Consider the following 12328-nt stretch of genomic DNA (forward strand, 5'->3'; position numbering starts at 1 on the left):
TAGTCTTCACGGTTCATCAAATGTGGTGGAAACTCAAACAGGACTTTTTCGTTCCCCGGTTAAATGTTTCTGGTTGCATAGTTTTTTGGTTAAATAGGGCTGTTAGATATCTCCCTATTTTTTCTCTCTGATGCCAGCCTATGCAGCCATGGAGGGTTCATTTAAGCATGAGAGGAACATGAAACATAAACCATAACTCTGCCAGCAACAACTCAATGATCCACACTGCCACCAGGCAGCAGAAGTGCCTAAATCACCTTCGACCAATTTCAGCAAGATAAAGGAGGTTAATGTGTTTCCTGTCTTCACTGAGAGGGCTGTGAAGTTGGATACTCCACAGATGAAATCTGTGTTCCAACCTTTTGCAACATCTGTTTGGTTTTGCAACTGCAGCACAACAAAAAATGATTGCTGGAAATTGTAATCATTGCAAGTGCAAGCATCTCGGATGATTTGTTCGGTCCTCCTGATGCCTGACAGGACCTGAACTGCTACAGTTTTAGTCAAAGGTATCATGAATTTATGGTTTAGCCACTTCTCAGTGTTCAGACCCACAGTGGGATGGCTGTAGAGTGACAGCTCACCTCGATGTGGATGCCGTCCTTGGGTTTCTTGCGGTAGAACAGGCCTTTGATGTCAAAGTTTGGGCAACGTGTGTCCTTTTGGACTGGTGAACGAACCCTCTCTCCTTCACAGGTGATGATCACGTAGGGATCTACAGCTGATGGGAAAAAAAAGTCTTTAAATCAGCAGATAACAGACACTGTGATTATTATCCATCTGGTTTGTTTAATATATCAGATTTTACGCAGTGATTAGGTGAAGAGGTTATTTCAAAAAATTGCAAGAAATACATGATTTTTTTTGGTTTCCAATTCATTCCCAGGTTCTAATTTCAAAAACTTTTTTTACACTACCATAAAATCATTTGACCTGAACCCAAAGAATCCTGCATGCTGTTATCATTTGAACAAATTATATGAACACAAAGTTTCAGTCCTCAGACCTTCATCAGCCAAAATTCATACAGACGAAAAACTGAGGGTGAAAACTTTGTTAACAAAGTTCAAGTAATGGACAGTGTGCAGGATTCTTTGCTTTTCTTTATTATCATTAATTAATCTGCCAATCTAGTTGATCAATTGGGTGATTCATAGTTTGATTGTTTGTTCAAACAAGAAGATAAACAATTTACTCTTTTACTATGTAAAACAAAGAAAAGCAGCGACGCCTCACCACTGTTTAATTTTCTGCCAATTGACTAATCGATGAACTGTTTGAGGTATGACCAAGTTTGATCATTTAGTGTCTAATAAACAAGAAGCTCCGGTCTGCTAATGACGTTAAACAGGAGTCAGAATTGATCAAAAGTCATAACTTATATTGTAAGAATTACTACAAAGTTCTTGCACATCATGAAGTCTTAGAAACAGGTGTGTTCGATCAAACAATGCACACTGTACATCACTTGTATTCTCTTTTTTTTAACCAATATTCCAGTTCATATATTTGTAAACATTCTCTCCTTGTTTACTTTAATCAGATGTGATCAGTACAGGGTTTAATTATAAAAGGTGCTCATTGACTTTAATTTGTTTTGACGTCAGGGAGTTGCTGCTGGTGCCCTCTGATTCCCCAGAGCTATGTTTAGGTACAATATATGTTGTTATTGGAGCAGTATGTCTACATTAATTTCACCTGAAATGTTGTTAATAAAGTGAGTAAAGTGATCGACAGAATGCAGGATTTCTTTTTTCTTAATTTTGAAACCAATCTCTTCACCTGTACTGCTCACCAGTGGTGGAAATAAAATGAAATAAGTACAATTTTGAGTTACTTGTACTTTATACTTCTACTCCACTACATTTCAGAGGCAAATATTGTACTTTTTACTCCACTACATCTTACTACAACTGTAATAACTGGTTACTGTACAATTAATTTTACCTAAAACACATAAGCTCATAAAATATATTTTTTAAAGGTTAAACCAGTGGTTCCTCACATTTTCACAGAAAAATCTGTCTCTGGTTGACGCCCCTTGTTTAATTTGGGATTTCTGAGTTGTTGCAGTTTACACTTAAGACATTCCCTTTCTAAACTTCTCACATGGTTTCATTTAAATAACTGTTTGAGACCCAAATAAGTACCAATAATACAAAAAACCAAAGATTAGAAAGTCCAAAAAGTTAATATTACAACTTTGTTTTTTTGTTTTTTAATCTTTCCTATCCCAGTAAATCATCTGTTGATCATGTAGCAACCTCTGCAGCTATAAAAATTAAATGTGGAGCCAAGTGCCAAAACCTGCAGTTCCTCAAACAGCCACTGGAGGATGGCTCCAGACGTGAGTCCAGGTGAGTACATTTTTAAATAACTCACCTGTTCAAATTATATTAAGGCTTAAAGTTCTGCATAATTAACAGTGTGACTGCTCTGACTGACAGATGGGTACTGTCAGAGGTGGCTTGTTTGAGCAACCAGGCTTCATTCAACTCACCTTAGCTCCACCCATGCTTTACGTCTTTGCCTTTTTTTAAATTAGCTGCTAGGTGGCAGAGAATAATTAAGATGGCAACAGCCAAAACTACCACATTCTAAGCTTCATACTGGCTCTTCAGAAACCCTTTTAGGTTGTTCTTGGTTGGGAACCACTGGAGTAAACTACCTGACTGTTGTCATTAGTGCATCAGAATCAACAATTGAATAATGTCATATGTGATAAAACATTACTCTGAGGGGGCATTTCACTGCAGAGCGAGCACTTTTGATATTTAAAGTATATTTTTCTGATAATGCTTCTGTATTTTTTACTTAACATTATTTTGAATGTATGACTACTAGTAATGGAGTATTTTTAATTGTTTTATTTCTATGTTTACTTAGTAAATGATCATAGTACTTCTTCCACCACTGCTGCTCCATCATAAAAGGAATCTCAACATAAAGCCACTATGTGGAGGATATGAACATTTCTGATTTTGGCGCCATCCGATGGACTCTGACCCAGAGACACAGAATGAAAAGCCGACAGCACTGCAAAGACTTTTTTTTTTACGGGATTGTCTAATTTCTATGTTATGACATCAGAATAATTTACTATAATCACATAAAAAATCTACACATAGTGGCTTTAAAAGTGAGTGAGTTGTAAAGGTTACAGGTTTGTGCACACAGTGTAAGAGCTTTAAGGTAGTAAGAGCTGTATACTGCAGACTACAACATATAATTAACTACAGTTTCAGCAGATGGTGCTGTGGTACCTCGTGCTTTGCTCAGAAGTCTGTCCTTATTGGGATTGAGGCAGTGAAGCTCTGTGGGTGTTCACAGGAGTTTACAATACAGGAATATGATCATCAGCATGCAAATACAATGCACCAAGTCAAGTGAGGAAAGAGCTGTGTGTAGTAGTCTTACCTCCATTGGAGTCCTGTCCCTGCAGACCCTCAGCATTCAGTACATGGACCTGAGTGACCAGCTGAGGGTAGCCACACATCCCCGTCCAACATGTCTGAGGAGGCTCATCCAGAGTCAACTCTCTGGGAAAGAAATGGTGTATGTGGTTGTTAGAGAACTGCTTAAGCCAACTGGACTGATGCACTGAGCAGGGATCTGTTTTACATTAGTACTTCAAACTGCTGTTTCTTCAACAGTATACAGTACATGAGAGACAAATTAGTGTGTAGTGACACAAACTTAACTACATAACATAAGTGCTTGTCCCAAGAGGTGAAATGAAAAACTGTGTGAAATGCTCTTCTGGGAAATGATGTCAAAGAGAAGCAGCAGCTGTGCAGGCAGGTAGCAAAAGAGTGGGAATCAGGCATTTAAAAGATACGTTCACAAGTTTTCAAGTCTGAAAAAGACCCATGCCCATGTCTGACTTTTTTTGCCTTCATTTGTGCAGCAACATCCAAAGATAGAGTGGAGACAACATGCCACAAAGTTGGCCAGAACCAAAGCACTCGCCACAGCAAAGACTCAGATCCAGCCGCTACACATGGGGAGCACCACCAGGTGAGACATCGAGGAGTGCGTCAAGAGATAACTTTTAAATGTGATTCCGGTGATGGAGGACAAAATCCACAGTCTTTGTTTAAAAGTAAATTTATCTAAAGTTAATATGAGTTTCATGAGACAGGTCAAGTGGATTTCTTTCCAAGGTTTTAGAAATTCTCTATTTGTGTTACTCTACCTCCACTTCAGTCTATAAAGCACTATCCTTACAGTTAACTGGTTTATATATTTTAAGCACTGTGTACAGACTATATTTATATATAGAACCTATATCTATACTTCATTAATATTTTATATATTCCTTCTTTGTACTGCAACCATGCCAATTCATAATTGAATACATTATGCTGACATAAGTAAATCCTTTCTATGAACATGTTGGGCTTTGTGACTTGTTGAAATTGAACCCGCAAGTCTTACTATCAAACTTAATACATTTTATAGTGCTAAATTGGTTGTAAAATATTGAGCAAAACACTTAGCAAGCAGGCTAGCTACCAAATCTGTTAAAATTATACTTCGGTGACGAAGAATGAACAGGTTATACTGGTTAGTCCGCTTATATTCAGGGAATAAATAAAAAAGCAAACCTCAGGTAATGTTTTACTCACACAACAGCAAGTCAAAAACTGGCTTTACTTCAGTTACATATACAGTATGCACACTGTGGTAGGTAGTATGTGGCTTTATTGTGACATGTACAGTTTATGTTCAGGAAACTGTTGCACTTTGTGCTCAATGGTAAGATATCAGATTTACTTGCAGTCTGAAGGCACATCAGTGAAGACACGGAGCAGGAAGTCGCCCTGCTGCCCGGGGTCAAAGGTTGTGGGAATGATGACGTAACGGCCCTCTTTTAGCTCCTTCCTGAGGAAGACGCAACGCGAGTTGATGTAGATGGAGCCAGCTACTTTCTGCTGGGCTGAGTGCATACGGTACTTCCGATTTAGCTCCACCTGCAGGGTGAGAAGACGTTATAGCAGAAATGTGTCCGTTCTGACATTCATATTTGTGCATGTGTTTGTTTTGTGTTTGTTTCTACCCGGTGAATATCAAAACCTATGGCAAGGTTTTCCCCTTTGCCCTCTTTGGGTGTGGCTCTCTTCTCTTTTTGCTGTAAGCAGATCAGCACCTCATCCTCCACCTTCTTCACATCAAACACGTACTGGGAAGAAAAAAGGGGGACGCCACATCACACTCCAACACCGGTCACACGTCGCTCTATTAACATACATACAAACAAACACGAACTGAACTAACCTGAGGGTTCTGCAGGAAGGTGGCCTTGTGATTGATGCAGCCTCCGGACCGGTTGCGAAGGGGGTCCTGGCGGTGGATCCAGGAGCCCCTCATCACCTCCTCCTCCCAGGTTTTGTGGATGCTCAGGTAGGAGGTGTTGATGAGGCGGCACAGAATTAGGTCTGTGAAGTACTGGCAGAAGTCGTCAAATGTCATCCTGCAAGAGGGCAGGAAAAGGAGAGGAGAGAAGAGATCGGAGAGAGTGGATACCAACTAGAGGGAAAAGCTTGAAAGAAGAAGACCTTGAACAGGTACAAAAATAGAGGAAATGAGATCAGGAACAAAGAAAAGGGTTACATGTTAAAGGGAGACTAGGATTCCTAGTGCTCACATGGAATGAGATTAAAAATTGACCAATACGGGCTTTGGAAAGCCTGTTATTTTTACCCCCTTAATAAATGGGTCTAAGATAAGGGAACAAAAAAATGGTAAATACTTAAATGGTTCTCACCAGAACTCGCCGTCGTCCTGCACAGTGACACCGAGTTTTTCTCTCTCGCTCTTGCTGACCTTGTTCCACTCCTCTGAACTGCAGATAGCAAAGACAGGGGAAGCATCAATCTGACAAGTTACAAGAAACTGTGAATGTATCTGACGTTGATTGCCCGATTTAAAGTTTCTCTAACATCAAGTAACAAGTAATTTGTGATCATTTTATTATTTCACTTTGATGGATTTGTCCACAGCTTTTGAAATTGCATTTCCGTATACATTAGTTTTGCCATCTTTGGAGTTAAGTGGGATCACAGACAAACAGTCTGAGTGTATTGATATTTAATATATTTTGTTAAAAAAAATCGGCCTAAAACCATGTATATCCTCAAACCTGTAGTAACGCCTCTTTACTTACTGTATTCTGAGTGCAGAGAGAACCACACCTTTATTTGAAACAGACTTACTTTAGAGGCAAAGCATTATTTTTTATTTACCATGTTTTCTAAGCATATTTTGTCATTTGCTTCCAATTTTAATTTGCTTAATTTTGCTTTCAGAGTTGAAAGCTAGTATATCATTTTCAAATTAAGTAGCAGCTCAGGTAACTCTACTCTCTGCTCTGGTAAACTTTAATGAGAAATATACACAGGAAGAGTTTAGTTTCATTGCTTTCCCATTATTGGCACAGGTTCATAGCAGCTTAACTTACATCCACCATTTTGTCAGATCAGAACAAGTATTGACGAGGATCGTTTATCTACTCCCCAAATACTCTTGTTGAAATATCATTTGTAAGTATTCTTTTCTTACAGTAGGTTTGTTTTTGTTTTTGTTTAGTACAATTTCGTTTTTCAATGAGCTCAGCTCACAGTTAACTAAACTAGCCACTAAACTAACAGTCTGGAGCTAATTATTTATTCTGTGTAACTGTTGAATGACTGTTGGGCTACATAACTGAGCTGGGCTGATCACTGTGCTGCATTTCCTGAAGCAACATAACTAGCTAGTCTATACCTCTGTGAATCAGGTCTCCTTGTTAATGCACTACATTTTGGCTTTGTTCAGGCTGCAGGCAAATCAGATTTGTTTTTAAATGAGATCTTTAAGACACTGTGCCAGCAGGTGATTTATTTTAGCATCTGTCCACAGACAGTTGTATTGTCCTTCATACTCCCACTCTGCACCTGGATTTGGATTTGAGTGAGTCTAGAGTGTCAGGACTAGGACAAATCCCAATAAATCTGATAGGAATTGCATTTTAAACTGCATCCAAATGTGGCTTGAATCTGATCTGATTGTCCAGACTTTCTAAATCTGGATACAATCTGAATGTATACCAAAAAACGAATTTGGGCTGTCTGTGTATTATTTGAATACTAGCTATCACAACGTACATCACTTTTATGCAATATTATCAGTCCAAAGACACCAACTGAGAATTATGTTTTGTGTTGGGTTCATTTAAATGTGTCATTTGAGGTATGTTCAAAAAAAAACCAACAACAAACAAGTGAAGAATGAATTATTCAAAAATGATTAGTAGGATTTATTGTATGTTAATAACGAGACATTAAGCTGTGAATCTTTTAATGATCATACTAACTAATTGTGAAATTGAAATCCTCAGTAGCTTTTTAAATAATGTATGTGTCTATCTCTCATGGGCACGATCATATTGTGTCAGTGTCAGTTAAAAAAAATGCCTTATTTGTGCATGTGTATTTGTTAGTGTGACCCTAAACATCAGGGTCCGATCTGTATTCACTGCTCAGGGGAAACACGGGCATTTACTGGATGCATTAGCTCTGTGTTTATGCCTTTACTGTTTATGATTCACTGACAAGCGTCCACATCTCAATGGTCTGTCAGACTCCATTTACAGTAAGAGGTTTTATCAAATAATGCATGAATTATTCAGTGAGAGAGAGTGAATGACTGAGAAAGAAGAGAGATGACTCACGTCTCTTTAATAACATCTTTCTCTCTTTTGGGCCTTATCAATAATTCAGACTATATTATTATCCCGCTTTACCACCTCCCTGTTTATTTCACAGAGTCTGGTAGCTAACAATTGAAAGACTGAGAGATGTCAAGGGAGCAATGCAGTAATGCAAGAGTAATGCAAAAAAAAAAATACAACTAGAATAAAACAGTGTCTTCTTGGGAGAAATAACAGCTTTCCCCACTTACTTTAAAGGCCACTTGTGGTTTTTACTTAGTTTTGGAAGAGTCTCAAGAAAATGATATGCGAGCTCCACCGTTTGATGCTGCTCTCTAAAAACAAGCTCCAACAAACAGGGCTGAATTCAGTCATTCGTCTTTGCTCTTTTGTTCGGGGCCCATTAGCTTGATTGCATATCCATTTTTCATTGTCTACATGACATTTCTCATTGTGCAGCTTTCTTGCCTGCGTTGTGGGCATTACATATGGGTCGGTCTTTGTTCAGTCGTTTATTGTTTGCTCATTCATCATGTGCACCTCTAAGAAATTCTGAGAGACGAAGGGAATCGGGGCGCTTTGTCATTTTACAATTAAATTAGTGAAATTGGTTAAATTGGTACAAGTCGTAACAAGGTCACGTAAGGAAGGACAAATACATTGTTTGTACTGCTCTGGAAATATTCCATGTCTGACTCACCTAGATCACTGTGCAAAATAAGGACTAGATAGACGGAGACAGCTCAATAAGCCTCAATGAGACAAGAGATTTGAATATTCGTAGTAGTTCATCCACACTTGTAGGTGGCAGTGTTGTGATTACCTGTCACTCCAGGGGCCACTCCACTCCTTCTCTCCCCAGGGATTCCTCATGCGGATCATGTGCAACTTCTCCGATTTGAAGAAGGCCAGCAGTCCGTGACCTAGCCGCACTTTCCGTACGTCAGTCACAGCGTAGGCATGGCCTTTGACCAGACCGCAGTCCAACCGCGCCTCCATGTCTTCTACTGTGGTTGCCTGAAACCACCCCCCAAAAAAATAGAGGCAGTTTTAGTGTTTGGAAATTTTTATGTGCTTTTGTGGATCTCTAGAAATATGTAAGAAGAGGATGTTGTTACAATTCCCTGGGAATTTACAAACAGGTCGGTGATGACAGGAAACCAAAAAGAGAGAGATGCATCCCTAGTCTGGACTAACAAAGGACGGACTGTTTATATTGTATATTGATAAGCTACTCTTGCATTAAACTTTAAATGAAACCTTAAGTTTTGTTTTACTGGGTGGGTGGTAGTTGTTCCTTTAGGTTTTTAGTTTTAGCTAGCAATCGATCGATTACGGTAACAATGTATTCATAAGTAATTGCTGAGATCTGCTGACACCACGACATCACAACATCAAAGTTCATCAGCAGGGCAACAAACTCAAGCAGTCAGATGATCCGACAGGTTGGAAACAAACCAATTATTTGAGTTGGATTTCAAACCACCTGCAATGATCCTTTATTGCGCAGGAACACTTGAATGTATCATTTTACCATCTACCTGTCATAGCATTCATTCATTCTTTACTTATTCTTTACTATCTTGACTTTGCCATGCAAATCTATGCAGTTGACTAGTATAAGCCATAGTGACTCTCTGAGGAGGCTAATATAGCTTATTAGCTGTGTTGTACCATTCAGTATCTTATATATATATTTTTAAACATTTTTGCGACAGGAGTCGATGGAACGAAATTCTTCTGAGTAAACTCTGTGAACTTATTGTCCCAGTGTGTAAATGATAAAGTAGGAAAACAAACAATGAGCTAAAAGAGTTATAAGGTGAGGATTAGACTTCTATGAAGGATCAGCAGTGTGGACTACACTTTTCATAATATGTGTAATCATTTCATCCATTGTCGGTATAAAAAATATTGATTTGTAATACTTTGTAAACTACATTTATATATTAAATCTGTTTGGTTACGTCCATTTTGCACTGTGTAAAGCCACCCAAACGTCTTCTAACAGACAAGTCTTCGTGGCAGTGCAAGAGAGCACATTTGGGAGTGTTTTTTTCTTTTTTTTTGTTGTTGCCTGGGATACCAGACACATGTATTTGAGCAGATATAACTGATGTGACACTTTCAAATTTCAGCATTGCATCATTTGCTTTGGATAGTAAAAGGAAAAGGAGGAGAGAGTCATTCGGTGGTGTTATCAGAAAATTAGTTCTTTAATCCAATAATTATGTGTTCAGTGGACTTGGCTTTTTTTGTGATACGTTACACTGCAGATTTTATACATTATACTTGTAACAGCTGAGAGCCTGATTAATTAGCCACACAACAGACAGACAGGACAAATAGATACTCTACTTAATGGAGTTCTAACACGCGTTTGTCCAAATAGAAGCTGTTAGAGGGGATACTGATCCCACTGCTCCGAAAAGACCTGCTAATGGGAGTCATGGGGGCTTTGTGTATTGCCCTAGAAGGTCCCAGGATGGGGTTATACTGATTATATTATACTATCCCCATGATACATTGCATGAATTATGGGACCTTCCTGATATTCTTTTCACTGAACCAGCATCTGAGAGAGTTAGCTGTGTAAATCAAGTGTCTTCTTTTTTCTTAGAGATTTTACGGAAATAAATGAATTAAATACATTTGCTTAATCAAAAAAATATGCAGAATCTAAAATAAATTTGATCTAAGATACAGATTGTGTTTACATTTTTCTCAACACTGTAATCTTTAGCTTTCACTACCCATTTGTGGCACATATCACATCAGTTTAAATTCTGTGATTCGATATTTTTATGCCAAAATGCACCTTGGGACTTAACTTCTAACTAGACGTCATTATTTACCTTTGCCTTTTTTCAAAGAATCAGACATCTAATGCATCATTCATCGTTTTTTTAATACTTAGATTCAAAGAGGAGAGTTTCATGATGATCCAGATTGTAGATTGTTCAAGTATCACAGGGTCTTCTTCACAAATGATTAGAAAATCATGAGATGGAGCGGCGGGTTGGTGCGCCGTCTGCAGTCGATGTACCAGACCATTGTGGGGAAGAGGGAGCTGAATCAGAAGGTAAAGCTCTCGATTTTCCAGTCCATCTACGTTTCAACCCTCACCTACTGTATGGTCATGAGATTTGGGTAGTGACCAAAAAAAAAAACGAGATTGCGGATACAAGCGGGTGAAATAGGCTTCCTCCACCAGGTGGCCAGGCTCAGCATTTGAGATATGGTTACTCCCAGAGGAGCTTAGAGTAGAGCCGCTACTCCTTCACGGCGAAAGGATAAAATCTGGAACATCGGGTTGCCACCGCAACCCAACCTCAGATAAGCGGAAGTAGAAAATTGATGGATGGATGGAAAATGGATGCAAATTGTAGAAGCGCTCCAACTGTGAGTCAGGTTGGGGTTTTTTATTTCAAAATGTATTTATGCATGTAAACCTTTGGGTTGCTTTTCCACAGGCTGACTTTGGGTCAGTTGCATACTTTGGATCTGTCAAGACACCATGCCTTTCTTCCCTGTTAATTCACACCTGTTTTCACATTTGTATGTGCAAGAAAGATGAAAATGAAATGAGAATAACAGTAGACGTGCCTCTCCCAGAGGATAGGTGTGGAATTCATACATCCCAGAATAACAATTTAAGATTGAGAAATACAAGCTAAAGTAATAAGAACAACTGATAAATGTGGAAAATGCATTTTTGTATGGTATCGGTATGACTGAGCTCTTGTTACTCTTGCAGTTGAATAATTGACCCTCAAGTGTAAAAACTCATGCATATAAAAGAGCCATATCATTTAAAAATTGAACTGCAACTGACTCTGAATTACAATAAGGGACTGTGAATTAGTTGCTGCCAGAGCAGGACGTCAGGGAATAAGATTGGCGTGAAACACAAGACCAAGGGCCAAACAGAGAAATTCATATAACAGCATATGCTTGTTTTCTTAACAAGCAGAAGTGAGTTCACAAAATGCAGAGAGCAAAGTAACCCTCTACAGGCTAGGCCAGGATTTCTCTGCCTCAAATCCCAAGGCTTTATTCATTAAGCTCTATTTGATACACATTAACAAAAACATAAAACTGAGACTTCTGGGAAGTCTAAGTAAAGAACTGGACAAACCTTGGTGAGGGTATGGCTTGCATTGTGATCCAGGTGATCTAGACTGATCTGTAGTTTTTAGGCCAGTCTTAATTAGTCTTAAATTAGTTAGATCACGTCACAAAAATAAAGGCTTATTTTAATGCATAACAGTTAGCCACCCTCCAGGCTAACTTCCATGGTTACAACCAGTGACACCTGGCTGCTGACCGGAGGCACCAAAGGACAAAAAAAGCAAAATGGCTTATAATTTGTGGCGTGAAAGAGTTTCCACAGTAACCTGTTGGAAATATACAGCACTGAGGATATTTTCAGTTGTTGTTGTTTACTCAAGGAACCTCAGCCTGACTGATGGGTTAGCAGGAGTGTTGAGCACTGGAACATTATGTAGACACACAGCATCTTAGCTCTGCACTACACTGAGATTTTATGCTACTGGAAACTGCCACACTGAACGCTGAATTTATCAAATAAAACTTAATGACTATGAGTTTTGGAAGAACTTTCTGCAGGTGTGAAAT

General features: G+C 38.8%; 1 protein-coding gene across 2 annotated transcripts in view; it reads right to left on the bottom strand.

Annotated features, from left to right (window-relative positions):
* capn5b (calpain 5b) overlaps positions 1-12328 on the bottom strand; it is a 52102-nt gene that overhangs the window by 9426 nt on the left and 30348 nt on the right. The window contains exons 6-13 of one of the 2 annotated variants that reach the window (XM_019274772.2): positions 8514-8707; positions 5768-5845; positions 5278-5473; positions 5060-5182; positions 4777-4973; positions 3418-3539; positions 3264-3314; positions 585-721 (exon numbers count right to left, since the gene is read on the bottom strand). In XM_019274772.2, coding sequence (XP_019130317.1) covers positions 585-721; positions 3264-3314; positions 3418-3539; positions 4777-4973; positions 5060-5182; positions 5278-5473; positions 5768-5845; positions 8514-8707 — 1098 coding nt within the window. The remainder of the gene's footprint in view (positions 1-584; positions 722-3263; positions 3315-3417; positions 3540-4776; positions 4974-5059; positions 5183-5277; positions 5474-5767; positions 5846-8513; positions 8708-12328) is intronic. The other variant, XM_010731121.3, reaches the window with a different exon arrangement.

This window comes from Larimichthys crocea, chromosome III, assembly GCF_000972845.2.
Source record: "Larimichthys crocea isolate SSNF chromosome III, L_crocea_2.0, whole genome shotgun sequence".
In the NCBI taxonomy this organism is placed as follows: domain Eukaryota; kingdom Metazoa; phylum Chordata; class Actinopteri; family Sciaenidae; genus Larimichthys; species Larimichthys crocea.